This window comes from Rhinopithecus roxellana, chromosome 21, assembly GCF_007565055.1.
Source record: "Rhinopithecus roxellana isolate Shanxi Qingling chromosome 21, ASM756505v1, whole genome shotgun sequence".
Classification (NCBI taxonomy): domain Eukaryota; kingdom Metazoa; phylum Chordata; class Mammalia; order Primates; family Cercopithecidae; genus Rhinopithecus; species Rhinopithecus roxellana.
Window position 1 is genome coordinate 78025409 of NC_044569.1, and position 18171 is coordinate 78043579.

The following is an 18171-nucleotide window of genomic DNA, read 5'->3' on the forward strand; positions in this document are numbered from 1 at the left end:
TATATTTTACCACAATTTAAAAAGTAACAAAAACAAAATTTTGCTCACAAGATATTTTTTCTAACTCCTAGACTATACAATCCTTTCTGCTTAAAATACTCTGTGATTGGTTGGGTGCGGTGGCTCACGCCTGTAATCCCAGAACTTTGGGAGGCGGAGGTGGGTGGATCGCCTGAGGTCGGGAGTTAGAGCCCATCCTGGCCAACATGGCTAAACCCCGTCTCTACTAAAAATACAAAAATTAGTCGTGCGTGGTGGCGCGTGCCTGTAATCCCAGCTACTCAGGATGCTGAGGCAGGAGAATCACTTGAACCCGGGAGGCGGAGGTTGCAGTGAGCCGAGGTGGTGCCATTGCATTCCAGCCTGGGCAGCAGAGCTAGACTCCATCAGAAGAAAATAAAGACGACCAAAGAAAGAAAGAGAGAGAGAGGGAGAGAGAGAGAGAGAGAGAGAGAGAGAGAGAGAGAGAGAGAGAGAGAGAGAGAGAGAGAGAGAGAAAGGGGAGGAAGGGAAGGGGAGCGAGGGAGGGAAAGAAGGAAGGAAGGAAGGAAGGAAGGAAGGAAGGAAGGAAGGAAGGAAGGAAGGAAGGAAGGAAGGAAGGAAGGAAGGAAGGGAATTCCTTTGTCTGTACTACTCGGGAGACTGAGGCAGGAGAATCGCTTGAACCCGGGAGGCAGAGGTTGCAGTGAGCCGAGATCGCACCACTGCTCTGCAGTCTGGACAACAGACCAAGACCCCAATTCAAAAAAAGCAAAAAACAAAAACACTCTGTGATTAAGTGGTTTCTAAAACCTGATGTGTAATACTTCAAAGATAAAATTGCTCTTCCACCAAACCTTTCTTTCAATATTTCTGAAACTGTAAAAAGTACTTTAAATTCTAATGTTATAAGCAAAGTAGCTAAAATGGGGCTGGTAATTTTTCCCCTCTGCTTTATCTTGGGTTAGAGTCGAAATATTTAAGCACCTCCGACTATGTAACAGCAAGCAGGTTCACCATAAGGGGGAAAATGTCTTTAGTAATGAAAAGAGCACCAAGATAATGTATCTTATTAGGCAATCTGGGCTTTTTTGAAAGTTATAAATGAAAAGAAATAGAGTATAAAAGATGTCATTTGAATATTAATGGAGTAATTTTGCAATGCATTATTTATATATTTCAAATATGCAAAGCACCATATAACTGTTCAACTTTATTTCTTTTTTTTTTATTCAAAGCCTACATTCATAGTTGCTTATGGGATGTTTTTCTTTTCTTCATATTTTTAGTGCCTTTCAATAAAATATATCATTTCTTAGCATCTACATTTTGCTTAACTTTAGATCTACCCACACATACTCAGGCTGAAAATAAATGCTCTTTTACAAGTTAGATTTGGGGGGATTTTGTATGTTTTGCTTTGCTTTTCGGTTTTCATTGTAACCATAGTCAACTAGATTCAGCCATAAGACATCAACACTGACAAAGAGTAGTCCGGACTAGCTTTTGCACTTCCACATCATGATTAATTTACTATTCATCTGGTACCTTCCTATTAAACTTTGTCTTTAGCCTGTGAACTTTTCTTTCAGCTTCCAACAAAGGATTTCATTGCTTTAGGAATTGAGGTGTGGCTAAGTTTTTACCTGGGAGCAAAGGTGATGCAAGCGTTTCTGGTGAGACCTACCCTTGGTTTAGGGTGGGGAGGGACCGCATAACAGACCATCTGTAGACTCCTTCGGAAGGCAGCAGAGACGAGACGCCAGCGAGGGCTTTTCTTAGCCATCATCTGCAGACGGCTGGCAGGATAGAAGCAGCGGCTCACTTGGACTTGTTCACCAGGGAAATCGGAGACAATGATGGGGCTCTTGCCCAGAACCACAGGGGCTCTGGCCATCTTCATGGTAAGTCCTGTATTTTCCTAATAATCACAAACTTCCCTGCTTCATCTCTTGTTAAAGAATGTTATATTTGATTGCTCAATCTTTATTATAAGTTCTAAAAGGAGTGCGGTGCAAATCCACACTTTAAAATGAAATTGTGAAGATTACCAATTTCCTTCTTTTGTTGTTTTCTGTTTATGTTATATTTTACATAGAAAAATAAACCGGAAAGAAATGAGTTTTAAAAACCATTTGGAATTTCTTTTTAGTTAATGAATTAAGTAATCTTAATCACAGGTTGCATTTTCCACAACATTTTCACTTTCTTTAAAGTTATGCTTTTATTAGCTTTTCTAACCCACAAACAAGAACACAGGAGCCACTTCTATTTTCCAAGATTACATGTCTCTTAGCATATAGCTAAGAACTCTACACGCCTGGGCTTGATACCTGACATGCTTTTAAAAGTAAAAAATCGCAGAATTAAAATCAAAGCAGTGTTTGACTCTAGAGAAGTTGGGAGGATTATTAAGTAAGTATTTATGTTTAGCTATTATGTGCCAAAAGAAAATGTCAGCCTTTGGGAGTGGGGGTAAAGACATAGAACATTTTAAAGACATAGAACATTTTAAAGCCATTTTTTCAGAAGAGAAATACTTCTGTTGATTGATAAAGTTGTACATAGTATTATCTAAAAGAGAAACGGAATGTTACAGACTGTTTAAAACCTGGATGTTACAGTTTAACTTACTCCTTAACTGTGTTCTTATAGCAAAAAAAAAAAAAAAAGTCACAATATTATCTGTTATATGGAGATATTAAAGTAGTTAAACACACCTTAAAAATGAACATCAAAACAATTTCTAATGCTAATTGTAATGGTTTCCATGATAAGCTGGGTTGGCCTAGGCATCAATTTACCTCATTTCTTCATCTAAAAACATTGAGATAAATGGACTTCAAGAAGTCACACGGAGATAGATCTCAAGAAAGGACTTTCTTAGCTCTCCCTGAGATGATTATTATTATTATTATTATTTTATTTATTTATTTATTTATTTTTTGAGACAAGGTCTGGCTCTGTCACCCAGGCTGGAGTGCAGTGGTGTGATCTCAGCTCACTACAACCTCCGCCTCCAGGGTTCAAGCTATTCTCGTGCCTCAGCCTCCTGAGTAGCTGAGATTACAGGTGTGCACCACCACAACCAGCTAATTTGTTTGTATTTTTAGTAGAGATGGGGTTTTGCCATGTTGACCAGTCTAGTCCCAAACTCATGGCCTCAATGGATCCACCCACCTCGGCCTCCCAAAATGCTGGGATTACAAGTGTGAGCCTCTGCACCCAGCCTCTAAAATTCTATTTCTATTACAACTATGTAACTGTTTTCAGTACCTGATGAGTTTATTTGAAAGGAGGATGTTGTTCAAGAGAAATGTGACAGTTGTATGACTTTCCCACCTTTCCAGATGGGAAATGTCGGAGCTGAACTCCAGGTAGTCTGATAACCCCTATGTCCAAGCCAATGGCAAAGCTTGGGAAGTTAGGGGCCATGCAGCATGGGCTGTCAGGATAGTGTTGCCATGAGGACATAGGATTGGGCCACCACAAGCTAAGGAGGCCTCTTTTTTTTCTGCTTTGACATATAGGCCACTCTCACTTACCCCTCTGATTCTGGAGTGACTGTGACATCCTTATATTGAGGCTAATTTTTATTTTTATATTCCCAATGCTTATTATATCTATCTTAGAGTGGACATGCAATTGTTTGAAGAATGAATAAATGAATGATTTAATGAACCCTCTCTAAACAATAAACCTCCCCCATAATGTCCCTATAATTCTAGTCATAAAGGAAACTATGAAATGACATACATTTGGTTCCACTCAGGAAAATTTTACATACACACACACTCTATTTAAACAACAATATCACTTCATACATAATTGTTCAACTGAGTGGTCTCGACCTACTCTGTCCAATATGGTCCACTAGCCACATGTGGTTTTAAACCACTTGAAATGTGGTTGGTCTGAATTGAGGTGTGCTGTTTAACATAAAATATACATCATAATTGGAAGAAGACTTTGAATGAACAAAAGAATGTAAAATATATCATTAGTAACTTTTTATGTTGATTACATGTTGAAATGGTAGTATTTTACATGTATTAGATTAAATTAGATATATTGTTAAAGTGCATTTCACCTTTTAAAAATGTTTTAAATGTGACTAAATTTTTAAATTATATGTGGCTCACATTTGTGATTCTTATCTTTCTATTGGACAGTACTGGTCTACTATTAATGCTATTGATAGAAGGCAGGGTCAGTCAGGAGTGAGGCAATCAAGTCCTTATGGATTCAGTGAAATTTGAGTTGATTTGGGATAAGTATAGATGCGCAGGCCAAAAGGAGATCTCGTGGGTTGTCAGAAGAGTATAATCAAAGGCAGGCACAGTTAGGACATTTGCCTAGGGGAAATGGACACACCGGTTTGACTAGAATGACAGTTTGCTTTGGAGAATCTGGACATGAATTGGAAAGGCAGCTGAGGGTCAGATTGAAAGGTGCCTTCTGTGAAGGCTCATGGAAACCTTTTACAAGTGGGGAGCCACCCAGAGTTTTAAAACAATGTGGTTATGGTGGGGGGGAAAGCAATGTTTTCTAAAGCATTCTCAGGTGGAAATGCTCATCTTTTGTTGTTGCAGGTGGGGTCTGAAAGTTGGCAGAGGTGTTTAAAGGTTTTGTAATAATCCACCATCCATACATGGGTTGCCTAGAACAGTGAGAAATAATAGCAAAGTCATAGACTTAAATCTCTGGCTATGCCACTGACTCACTACAGGCTTTGTTTCCTCAACTGTCAAATAAGAATCATACCCCACCCCCTGCCTAATGAAAATGGCCATAGTGAGAACAAAGCAGCGGTGCATGCAAAACAATTTAAAAGTGCTGTGAGAAAGATGAAGTGGTTTGTACCCTCTAATTTTTATCACTTGTACTATTTTTCGTAGTGGAGTAATTCTTGATATCTTCTTCATATTGTGTCTTACTATCTTAAATAACCATGGATACCAGTGTTACCAAACCAAGAAAGGGCCTACATTTGTCTTCAGCTAAAGAGTATATCAAAAACAGTGGTCACATCAAATTTTAAATTGACAGGAAAAAATAAAAGCTGTATTTGGGAGGAGAAGACATGGGGAATAACTGTCTATGTTGAAAAAAATGTAATATTTATCAGTTTCTTGTGCTTGTTTGATCCATTTTATGCAATGTAAAATAAACGTTTTTGAGGAAAGGACTCGTGGTTGAAAATGCTTATCTTCAGAGATTTAATCTTTTGAAACAAAAATTTATTTTCAAAGGAAACCATTGTGTTTCATAGTCCACCAAATTCAAAACAGTTTGTCATCCAACACTTCTATGAGCATTTGAACAATTTGCTATATAACTTTATGTTACTATATTAGGTAAAGCTTTCCTCACTAAAAATTAATAGAGATGTTTGAAATCTAAAGATTTTTAGAGTGCAATTTTTTTAAAGAAGTTGGTGGTAGGAAAAAAAAGAGAGAAGTAGTTTAAATACCAAGTTTGAGTTAGCAAGTGCTCTAAATAGAGCACAACTATCTTCAACCACTTTGTTTTCTATAAAATATCTAAAAAAGAAAATCTTTAGAAAAAGAATTTTAGGCTAAATGGCCCAAATGTATAACAAAATGAAAAATCTCTGAGGTATCTCTTCTTCTCCTGATTGACCCAGTTTCTAGTACTGCTAATACATAGAAAAATAAATGTCCTACTGAACCTCTCAAAAAGTTAATATTCTAAAATCAGAATAACCTTGCCAAGTGGTTCTTCCAGCCCTGCCTACTTGGGCCGAAGTCGGGAAAGATGTAATTACTTCTACCAATTAGCAATCCCTCTTGCTTCATACCTGAAACCGGTTTTCATCTGGAGCTAGAACACTCAGTGCTCATGAGGTTTCTCACAAACCTTTTAGCCTTTGGCTCTTTCTGTCCAGTTAAGAGTCAATCTGGTAGCCTAAGGTGAGGCCTTGCCTTGAGTAGTTCATCATAAGAAAATTATATAGACAATTGGTTACTATCCATAATCATAAGATGAATATTTGAATCTATCTAATATATACCTTTTTCTTGGAGAGCTGCTGTGCAGCTGGCTAGGTTGTACACTGCACAACTCCAGGAGTTGCATTCACATAAACTACAGTGTGAACAGTGCCCTGGCATTATTCAAGGAGCAACCTACACAGTTGTACAGTGGAGTACTATTTCTTTTCTCTTTCTCATGGTCAAGAAAGAGAACATTCTTTTTTTTTTTTTTTTTTTTTTTTTTTTTTTTTTTTGAGACAGTCTCGCTCTGTCGCCCAGGCTGGAGTGCAGTGGCCGGATCTCAGCTCACTGCAAGCTCCGCCTCCCGGGTTTACGCCATTCTCCTGCCTCAGCCTCCCGAGTAGCTGGGACTACAGGCGCCCGCCACCTCGCCAGGCTAGTTTTTTGTATTTTTTTAGTAGAGACGGGGTTTCACCGTGTTAGCCAGGATGGTCTTGATTTCCTGACCTCGTGATCCACCCGCCTCGGCCTCCCAAAGTGCTGGGATTACAGGCTTGAGCCACCGCGCCCGGCCGAGAAAGAGAACATTCTTATGCACCTTGATAATGAATAATAACAGGTCACTTCATATAAAAACGGCTCTTTTAGCCTGGGCGCGGTGGCTCACACCTGTAATCCCAGCACTTTGGGAGGCCAAGGTGGGCAGATCACGAGGTCAAGAGATTGAGACCATCCTGGCCAACATGGTGAAGCCCCATCTCTACTAAAAATACAAAAATTAGCTGGACTTGGTGGCACACATCTGTAGTCTCAGCTACTCGGGAGGCTGAGGAAGGAGAATCGCTTGAACCTGGGAGGCGGAGTTTGCAGTGAGCTGAGGTGATGCCACTGCGCTCCAGCCTTGTGACTGAGCGAGACTCTGTCTCAAAAACAGCTCTTTTAGTATAATAAAAATAAAAATATAAAAATAAAAATTAAAAAAAAACAGCTCTTTTATACCTCTTTTTGAAGTTTGGTGACAGAATTGGGTTAACATTTTATTAAATTGCAATGTCAATTTAATAAAACTAACTTACTATGGGCTAGGGCCCACCTATGTGCTTTACACCTAATTAATTTATTTAATCCTCACAACAAACCTATAAGGTAAGTAAAATTAATATTCCTGTTGTACAGATGAAGAAACCGAAAGATTAAGGAATGTTCTCAAGTTATATGCTAGTACATGGTTGAGAGTTGGATTTAAATTCAGTGATTCAGAATCCAGTATCCAATTTTATATTATCATACTTGACTGCAGCCTACACAGCATTTCAAATGAGCATTTAAGAATATCCAAGGATATTTATTTTTCTTAGCATTCTGTCATGATACAAGGCTTAACTTTCTAAATTAATTGAGTTTACTCTAAAAATCAGTTATTGGAAATTGAATTCTTCACAAATAGTTTCCATGTAATTAGACATATATCAACTTTGTTCAATTAAGAAATTTGCCTTGATAAACACAAAGTTTATCACAATGTTTAGGGTTTTTAAATTTTAAATTTCAACATATATAGAAAGCTGTGAGATATTATGAAATATGCTAATATGAATGATATTACTTACCTGTGCGTATTTCATGACATTTTTCCAAAAAAAGTTCAATAAATACAAAATCATGTTTTAAATTTGGACTGATTTATCTGAATTATTTAATTCATTCTACAAATTTCCACAAGAATCCCCATACTAGAAATCAGAAGTGTAGTCAGGCCCTAGACCTGGCTGGGATGAGTTCCCTGCATCTAATCCATAGTCTTATGTTCTGTCCCCTGCCACACTAAAGTATGAGGTAACCCTAAACAAGATCTCAGCCAAACTAAAGAGCGGGTGCTATTATAGTTGCTTTTTGTTTAATCTAGCTACCCATATCCTCAGATTATATTTATTGTGTACATACCATATTCAATAGGAACCTTAATGATATAACCATATACCTTTTTATTAACAAATAGAGCATATGGATATCAAATTGCTTTGTTTCATATATTTTTTAAATTTAATAATTAGATTTGCTTTTGATAATATTTGTAACTCATATCTATACCAAGGCATTAAGGCTGTATCAATGCTTTAAAAATCATATAATTAAAATTTACAAAATAACCAGAAAACAAAAAAGAAACAAAAGTACAGTAATTCTCAAAATAAGGGAGGTTTACTCCACATTGGTATTTCCAATCCAGGCCACCAAAAGAGACAACTTAGTTCATTCAAATCATCAGAAAACTATGTAAACATTTATTAGCTTGATTTAGTCATTCCACCGTTTATACATACCTCAAAACAACATGTACATGATAAATATATACAATTTTGCCAATGAAAAGAAACAGATTTACAAATAAAAACACATAAATTGTTTTTAAAATATCCAAAATTATTATATTAGTAAATTAACTAAAACAAGTAGCCCTTATATAAATATTAATTAACTAAAGTAACTTGTTTTTTAAAAAATACTATTGAAAATAACGTGAGGCTGTGATGTCCTCTAAAAATCTAAAGATCATTGCAATATTCAGAAATGTCTCCTGCCACCTACTTCCCAGGAAAACAGAAATTGTACCTTATTGTCTATTAGAAGAATCATTCTCTGTGGGGCTAGTCCAAGCATGATTCATATTTTCGGGATGACTCTCCAGTTTTCCTGTAAAGGGGAGCCTGCCTGGCCCATCCCTCCTCTCACGTGTAGCTGAGTCGTTCTTATTGTCTGAGAAAGCAATTGTGCAGTTACTCCCTTGCTGTGGTCTTTTCTACCAAGTAACTCAAGGTATTACTTTAAAAAAGAGCAACAACATTGGAAAATCATTTTGAGACTTGTTATAACCACAAGTAATGGTTCTTTTCCATGACAAATTTGAACACATATTCTTTGGAATCAAGGTTTCAGCTGGAATGTCTAGAACGGAAGAGTTCTGACTTCTTATGTCTGACATAATTACTCATTTGGTTCAGACTTAGACTAGTCTATTCATTATAACCCCAGAAAATAAACAATGTAATAAATCTACATTGTTTCAGGAGCAACCACAGCCTTTGGCCAAATAGAAATCTAAATTGACTGTCATATAATTGTCTTTGTACCATTAGTTTTTGTTTGTTTGTTTGTTTTCTATTTATGACAACTTTCATTAGAAGTTAGCAGTAGTTGGCTCACACCTGTAATCCCAGCACTTTGAGAGGCGAAGGCAGGTGGATCACCTGAGGTCAGGAGTTCGAGACCAGCCTGGCCAACATGGTGAAACCCCGTCTCTACTAAAGACACAAAATTAGCCAGGTGTGGTGGTGTGCCCACGCCTGTAATCCCAGTTACTCGGGAGGCTGAGGCAGGAGAATCCCTTGAACCCGGTAGACGGAAGTTGCAGTGAGTTGAGATCGTGCCATTGCACTCCAGCTGGGGCAAAAAGAGCAAAAAAAAGAATTTAGTAGTAGGTACCAGAGGTACATGCTCTGGAGTTAGGCTGCTGCGGTTGCTATCCTGTTATGGCTACTAGCTAGGGCAAAGTATTCATTGCCTCACATCTCCAATTCTTCATCCTTATACTAGGGATTATAATACTAGAATCTCCTTCAGGTGCCTGCTGTAAGTATTACATGAGGCAATAAGTATAAAACTCTAGGAATAGCAGCTGATACCAAAACTACACAATAAACATTAGCTACTGTTATTACTCTTCTAGTTTTTTTTTTCCTTTTAACTGATTTTCCACCATTATTTTTCTACAGATTCATCAGATAATCAGTGGATTAGCAAATACTTGTTAAGCACCTGTGAGGGTTACAAGAAAAAAAAAAAAAAACTAACAGCACTGAACTGGAAAGTTTACAATTCTCCTGGCTTAGCACAGAAATTCTTTTCATGCTCCTAAAACAAGAAATAATAAACTGTGGTAAACCATCATGGGCTAAATTTCATTGTACAGAATATGTATTACACAAACTCAGAAAAAGAGACATCAGTAAAGACAGTTTCAGGGAGGTTGTTGAAACTTGATGGATCTGAAAGGATGAGCAATATTTAAGTGGGTGGAGTAGAAAGAGGTAATGCATGCCAGGCAGAACAGAGATGAAAAATGACGCAGATGAACATCTCATATATTCTTGAGAAGGCGAAGACCCTAGCTTACATGGCTTCATTTTACTCTCATTTAATATTTTTTTTGGACCAATCTGAAAATTAAGTTCAATATTTAAAGTGAAGTAACAGAGCAGAGATGAACAGATCCATGCCTCACTGTAAACAGGGTTTGTGACTGGAGTAGCAGATCCTCGTCTTTTATGTTTTGTTCTCTAAACCAGACTGGTTCCATTCCATTCTTTTCACTTGTACAATTAGAGAAAATGTTCTGTAATTGCAGAGGACTAATACAGGATCGCCTTCCTACAAATCAGTTGGGTGGCTGATGGTTTTTAATAATCCCCTGTGGCCCCGTTCTGAAGCATTTCACAATGGTGCTTACCACTGTTTCCCAAAGTGATGATTTTCATAGCTTCTGGGAACTGTATGCAAAGCAGCCAGGTAAGAATTGTCTGGTTGCTGCAACTGACTATTAGGCATAGTTTTTGCAAAGTCCAGTAGGTTCTTCTTTATGTCATCAAAATTCTGTAGTCAATTAAAAAACTGGTGAAATGTGTTTATATTGACAGTAATATTCCTTTTCCTAGTAGGAACTTACCCTTTGATTATTGTTTCTTGAAACTTACTTCTTTTGAAATAGAAACAAATCACAATATGAACAATGGAATATAATAATCGGGATTATTCATTGTATGTAATTCCTTATTTGAAGAATTCACATTTAATTTGACTTTATTTAAATGTCTGCAGGTGGTCATATTGGTTCATGGAGAATTGCGAATAGAGGTAAAGTATGAAAAAGGTTTTTGTACTTAAAATAATAGTTTAGTTTAAAAAATTAAATTGTGTTTAGGAGAAATAAATAGTTAATATCTAAAATTATTCAGTAATTGTGAAAATAAATAGAACTAAAATTCTAGTAACTGACAACAATATTTAAAAACTAGTCATCTATAAATGTCATTATTATAATTTATTTCATGCATTCTTTTCTTCTTATCTTAAGCAAATCAACTGGTCAAACCCTATGGGCCCAGTAAGATACTGTGGAGTATAAAAAGAAAATATAAAATATGACTAAATGCTAATATTAAAAATCATATAGCTTTGTAATTATTTTAGTTATTTAACATTTATCACTTGCTTGACAAAGTATCAAGGAGAGCTAATTAGACACCTAACAGTCTTAGAGATCTTGAAACATAGGGGGTTCCTCAACCTAGGTGTCTGTAATCAATATTCTAAGTAAAAATTACCATTAATTTGCATAACAAATGGAATCCCTTTTTACATAAGACGAAAGGTCAATATGACGAAGAAGAGATGACTATGCAACAAGCTAAAAGAAGGCAAAAACGTGAATGGGTGAAATTTGCCAAACCCTGCAGAGAAGGAGAAGATAACTCAAAAAGAAACCCAATTGCCAAGGTAAGTTATATCGACAGGGGCAGTATGAGTTTTTAGAATAAATGTATAAGGTGTAAATTAAAATAATATGGCAATTCCAAATAACAAAATGAAGACTGGGGAGTCCACAGAACAAGTGAACTGGTATCCTCAACAAAATAGTACAATAATAATCATAATGAGAGAAAGAGAGAGAGGAAGGTAGCTTCTAGGGTTATGAAAAAGAATTGAGACATACTAACCAATTTTAATGTAGAAGGCTTACTTGGATACAGAGTGTAGCAAACAAATAGGAAAAATAATGCATGTATAAGACAAAGAAGTGGTTGGGGCAAAATTTGGATTATTTGGATTGGCCATGTATTGATAATTGTTGAAGCTCAGTAATAGGATGTATCAGGTTTATTATACTATTCTTTTTTTTTTTTTTTTCCGAGATGGAGTCACTCTGCTGCCTCGGCTGGAGTGCAGTGGCGTGATCTTGGCTTACTGCAACCTCCTCCTCTCGGGTTCAAGCAATTCTCCTGCCTCGGCCTCCTGAGTAGTTGGGATTACAGGCGTGTGCCACCATACCCAGCTAATTGTTTCTGCATTTTTAGTAGAGATGGGGTTTCACCATATTAGCCAGGCTGGTCTCATACTTCTGACCTCATGATCTGCCCACCTCGGCCTCCCAAAGTGCTTGGATTACAGGCGTGAGCCACCGTGCCTGGCCTGTTATACTATTCTAACTTTATATATATTTCACGTTTTTCATGTTAAAAAGCTTTAAAATTACCATAATAAAAAGTAAATTATTTTAATACATATTTTAACTCTACTATATGATCTCTTTCCCTTTTTGTCTCTCCACTTCCCCCGATCTAAACTAAATAAATATCTTTTGTTTTTTAATGTTGTCAGGTAAAGAGGGAGCCTTCAGGAGTAACTTTGTCAATATTAAATGTCTTTGACTTTCTTTTAACGTTTTAACACTATCATGTGACCACAGTCTGTGCAAATATTCTAACACCAAAATGATTAGCACACATTGGTTCAGGCTGGTCGTCAAAAGCAACAGTTTGATTTTATTTCATATTCCTAGTATCTATCAAGGCAAAATGTAAATGGCACAATGTCAAAAAGAGTGAATCGAATAAACAGATGACTTTAGACTATGGAAGTGGGGGTGGAGAGGGAAAGGCTTGAGTAATGGTCACCTCAACATTTTGGGTATTTGGGGCTGTAGATTACTTCAGATTACCAAGCAACCCAGAAAATTACCTACCGAATATCTGGAGTGGGAATTGATCAGCCGCCTTTTGGAATCTTTGTTGTTGACAAAAACACTGGCGATATTAACATAACAGCTATAGTTGACCGAGAGGAAACTCCAAGCTTCCTGGTAAGTTTGGGTCCTCAACATTGGGCTACCCTTCTCCTTGTATACCATTGCTTTAGAAAGTGACACTTTTCTACTGGTAAATTTAGAGGAGAGTTCAGTACATGAATCAGTCCACCAGCAAATAACGATATTAGTCCCTCCACAGAGCCTTGCCTGAGGGAACACAGCAGAGGGTGCATGAGTGAGGGTTGAAATCTAGGATGCCAAGTGCTTCAGTTTGCCATGACACAGCATTAGCCTGGTGGAAGGGGCAATTTGCCCAGTTGGTCCGCCCAGAGCAGGCACCTTTTTCCACTTTGTCTACCCTTTAGGGAAACATTTATTCTTTGCACAAAATTTATGTATATGCCAACAGAGGCCTTATTTCTACAAGTTTTAATAGTATGAAAACCAAGATTGCAGAGTAATAATCCACATTTCCCTCTGTTCCTAGATCACATGTCGGGCTCTAAATGCTCAAGGACTAGATGTAGAGAAGCCACTTATACTAACGGTTAAAATTTTGGATATTAATGATAATCCTCCAGTATTTTCACAACAAATTTTCATGGGTGAAATTGAAGAAAATAGTGCCTCAAGTAAGTCTTTTACAATACCACTTTCAATTTGTCTGCTTTCAAATATGAGTACCACTACAATATGTCATTCTTATAAACTAATTTATGCTCTTAATCAGTTGTTTTGAAAAATAAAATTCATTAAGATAAATCTGGGTCTTCCTTTCTAAAATGTGTATTTGAGCTAATTATTTACTATCATTGTATTTCTAGGTTATAGTCTGGTTATCAGGTCAATAGTATCTTATTATACAATTTATATGAGCATTTGGCAGTCCCAAAGCTAAACAGGCAGCCTTGGGTAGCCTGGATGCATCAGCTGGGCTCTTTTAGGTTGTAAGGGACAGAGACACACTCATATTACTTGGATAGTTTGTGGAAAGGGGAGAGTTATGACAATCTGTCAAGGGAGAAAATTGAGATAGAATATAGCCTCAATCTTAACAAAGGTAAGGCTTAGAGAGAACTGAAGGGTTTTTAATGGTAGGAAGCGCAGTTCTACCTGGTTGGGAGAGACGGAAAGAGATATCACAAGTGATATGCAATTTTTTGAACATATAGATGATTTTAGGATATTTAGAAATAAGCATCAATGTGAACTTGTTTTGAATATTTAAAGTAAACATAATGTCAATTGTTACATATTCTTTAACAAACATTTTCCTGTATTCCTAGACTCATTGGTGATGATACTAAATGCCACAGATGCAGATGAACCAAACCACTTGAATTCTAAAATTGCCTTCAAAATTGTCTCTCAGGAACCAGCAGGCACACCCATGTTCCTTCTAAGCAGAAACACTGGGGAAGTCCGTACTTTGACCAATTCTCTTGACCGAGAGGTACAGCAAAGCACTTGGGGGAACGTTCAAGAATAAAGGGTTTGATTATAAGAAAACCAAGAGAGGTGACTCCATTTCACCTGAAAATAAAAAAAAGAAAAGAGGTTCTCAGTACCTAACTGGGCTAATCTAGGGAAATTGTTTGCATTTTTGAGTGTGATTCTGGTGAGGTGAGATGTGTACTGGGCACCTGCAGAATCAATTGTACCCTGAACATACCAATGGTAGTTAAACAGGGGCGGTGAAAGAAGGCATTGACATAGACATACATGGACAAAGATTGAACTACGACTAACTCCTCATGTGATGGAGGAGAAGCAAGCGTCTTAGATGAAGAGAGAAATTTCTGTCTGGAATAAAACCTTCTTTTATATCACACTTTTTCTCCTGACTCCTTTTAATTTTATCCCTGCTTCCAGAGCACTAAAGAATCTCCTTCTCCAATCTCCCTCATTACTTACCACCAGCACCTTCTATCTCCACTACCACAGGCTACCCTGTCAGACTCCATATTATTTTTGTACAAATGGCTTTCCCAATAGACTAACAGAGAAGCTCCGTAAGTGAGCTTATTATTCCCACCCTACTAACTGCCCATTTTTGCTCTAAGCATACAGTACTGTCCTGCCGTAAGAAGCTCACAAAAACAGAAAACCTGCCCTAGCCCCTTAAAGACCTCCACCCAACCATCCAGAGCCCCGCAAATGTCTTCTACATAAACTTGAATATTTACACCTCCTTAACCATAAGAATCAAGTAGTTTTCAATTATAATTCTTAGAGATTAATTATTTTTCTTTATTTTTTACCCAAATTTAGCAAGCTAGCAGCTATCGTCTGGTTGTGAGTGGTGCAGACAAAGATGGAGAAGGACTATCAACTCAATGTGAATGTAGTATTAAAGTGAAAGATGTCAACGATAACTTCCCAATGTTTAGAGACTCTCAGGTACACCCATTGCTCCTTCAAGAATCATTTATATATATATATTTTAATACTTTGAAATCCTAATTCAGTACTTGCCTGTTTGTTGACTCTTATTTAAGTTCTCTGCACTTATCTTTAAAGAAATATGCTTTTTTAAAAATAAAAGAATTCGGTAATCAGAAGAAGGAAATACAGAATTTGAGAAATAAGGATTACCATTTAGAAGTAACATAATCCCTTCGTGTAAAACCTGTCATTGAGTCTTTAATTCTGTTTCTCACCTTTTCAGTATTCAGCACGTATCGAAGAAAATACCTTAAGTTCTGAATTACTTCGATTTCAAGTAACAGATTTGGATGAAGAGTACACAGATAATTGGCTTGCAGTATATTTCTTTACCTCTGGGAATGAAGGAAATTGGTTTGAAATACAAACTGATCCCAGAACTAATGAAGGCATCCTGAAAGTGGTGAAGGTAAGGTCTGATTTCCCTTCACTGGTAAAAAAAAAAATATATATATATATATATATATATATATGTATTAACCAAAACGATCATTTCTACAGATAAAATGTATTTATTTGTTAATATCACTTCATTATAGAAAACACATAGAAGTAGATTGAATTTTTTTTAATCCCCATAGAGCCCCATAACCTGAGGACAACCTCTCTTAACATCTTGAACTCTTTCCAAGCTATTGAACTTTCTGTAGTAAACACAAACACACTAATATGCTATGGGAGTGACTATGTATACTTTAAGCACATAATAATATATTATGGCTGTCCATACTTTAAGCACAAGAAAGCAAAACACATTTCTTGACTTAATCTCATTCGCAACAATTAGATTGAAGTTAGGACGAGATAAGAATAGGTGGAATCATGGCTTGCCAATTTGTCAATCTGTTTTAAATGGATTAGCTACAGTCAGTAGAGAAGAAATTGCTACTCTTCCTACAAAATGGGAATGTATGAACAAAATCTGCAGAATAAAAGACAAATAATTGAGTAAAGCTTTTAATATGCTTGGCTATGACAGACTCCTTATCTGAGAGTGTGACCTGGGCCCCTTCCTTGGTACAGCATTTTGGTTTTTTTGGTTGGTTGATTGGTTGGTTTTGGGGTTTTTGGGGTTTTTTCTTTTTTTTTTTTTTTTTTTTTGAGACAAAGTCTCACTCTGTCACCCAAGCGAGAGTACAGTGGTGTGATCTTGTCTCTCCGTAGCCTTCACCTCCCAGGCTTCAGTGATCCTCCCGCCTCAGCCTCCTGAGTAGCTGGGTCCACATTGTGTGATACCATGCCCAGCTAATTTTTATAGTTTTAGTAGAAATTAGGTTTCACCATATTGTTCAGGCTGGTCTTGAACTCCTGACCTCAAGTGATCCACCCACCTCGGCCTCCCAAAATGCTGGGATTACAGGCGTGAGCCATTGCACCTGGCCTTTGGTACAGCATTTTAGATTCCATGGGAGCATCCTTATTTAAACCTTAAATCCAGTTGAGTGACAGATCATATAATGCCTTAACAAGGGGCTGCTGAAAGCTGTACATGCAGACCTTTGTTACTCTACTCTTCAGAACAAGTGCTACAGCCATCCCCACTTGAAAAGGTTTTGTTATAAACTCCCAGCAATGCCTGGGAGTGAGCTATTCTCTATCTCATGTATTGGTGTCATTCAGTGTCCCAAACTAGAAACGTGGCCCTTACCCCTGAATCGTGGCATTTCCTCACAGCATACAGCCTTAGAAATTGTCTTTGAAATCTGACCCTCCTCTACCTTCTTACTGCCTGTGTCCTGGACTGGCTTTGCCTCTCTTCTCTTAGACGATTGCAGTCCCTCCTAATAGATATCCCTACCTCTTGTCTCTACTGACTTTGTTCTACTCGTTCTTACCAGTTCGCCACCACATTTTTCTTAAAAACAGTTTGGATCCCTTACTCTTTTCTTTAAAACCATCCCTAGCTCTACACTGGCTATGCAGTTGGCCCTCAACCCTAATTACCAACTCAAGTCACCTGCAACTTTGCTCGGACAGTAAGGGTGTAGGAACTATTGGAGAAGCCCAGGCAGCAGTGGGTCCTTAAGGCTCCTCAGGTGACTCTACAGTCAGCCAGCGTTGCTAGCTGCTAGCCCTTTAAGATGAAATTCACAAGGCGATTTGCCATCTGTATTCAGCCTGCAACTGCTTTCACCTATGCCTGGGTAATTTCCCGGCATCCTTCAATACCCAGCTTAGATGATTACCTCTCAGGAACCCTTCATAGCTCTCCTAAGTAGAATCATTCCTTTGCTTTCACACACAGACCCTATAATCTCTTTTGCCTCTTACCCCCTTGTATTATAGTTCCCTGTTTAGACATCTTTCTCTTCTGCTTCACTGGAAAATGCTTCAGCACACAAAGTCAGTCATTGCAAAGTTAAAACTTAAATCCAGATCTCTTACTTGAATCACTTTTAGTGATATACAGGTGTAACCAATATGAGCATTTTCTCATCTCATCACTCTCAAAAAAAAATGTACTAGTGAATGAAGAAAAGTTATCCTGGGATTCCTCAGGCCTTGATTTGGGCCACCTCAATAAGGGGATCAAACAAATGGCTATCATGCAAGACCTTCTGAAAATGGGTCTACAAAGAGTTGCTGGGCCACCCACTCACTGCTTTGCAGGGGCCTATTTGCCAACCAAGACTGTGAAAATAGTTTGCCTTTCCCACCTAGGAATTTTTAAAGTCAGGAAAGACACCATTGCACATAAATCCAATGAAGATTCTGCAAATGACCATAACTGCCAGTTATAAGAATGTATTGGGGGCTTGATTTGTTCAGTCCTCACTACATCCTGATGAGGTAAGGCTTTTTTTGCAGAAGTGGAGAGGTGAGGATCAGAGAAACCAAACATTGTTCTCTGAGTCACACAGCATTAAGCAGCAGAACCAGGATTCAAATCATGTTACCATAGCAAACTTGGGGTTCTTTCCACTGCAC

The 18171-nt window shown here is 37.6% G+C and overlaps 1 protein-coding gene across 1 annotated transcript in view; it reads left to right on the forward strand.

Moving 5' to 3' along the window:
* Nucleotides 1-1711: 1711 nt before the first annotated feature.
* DSG3 (desmoglein 3) overlaps nt 1712-18171 on the forward strand; it is a 29162-nt gene continuing 12702 nt past the window's right edge. The window contains exons 1-8 of the mRNA XM_010380843.2: nt 1712-1883; nt 10812-10847; nt 11358-11489; nt 12697-12852; nt 13286-13430; nt 14085-14251; nt 15070-15198; nt 15467-15652. Coding sequence (XP_010379145.1) covers nt 1836-1883; nt 10812-10847; nt 11358-11489; nt 12697-12852; nt 13286-13430; nt 14085-14251; nt 15070-15198; nt 15467-15652 — 999 coding nt within the window. The 5' untranslated portion in view covers nt 1712-1835. The remainder of the gene's footprint in view (nt 1884-10811; nt 10848-11357; nt 11490-12696; nt 12853-13285; nt 13431-14084; nt 14252-15069; nt 15199-15466; nt 15653-18171) is intronic.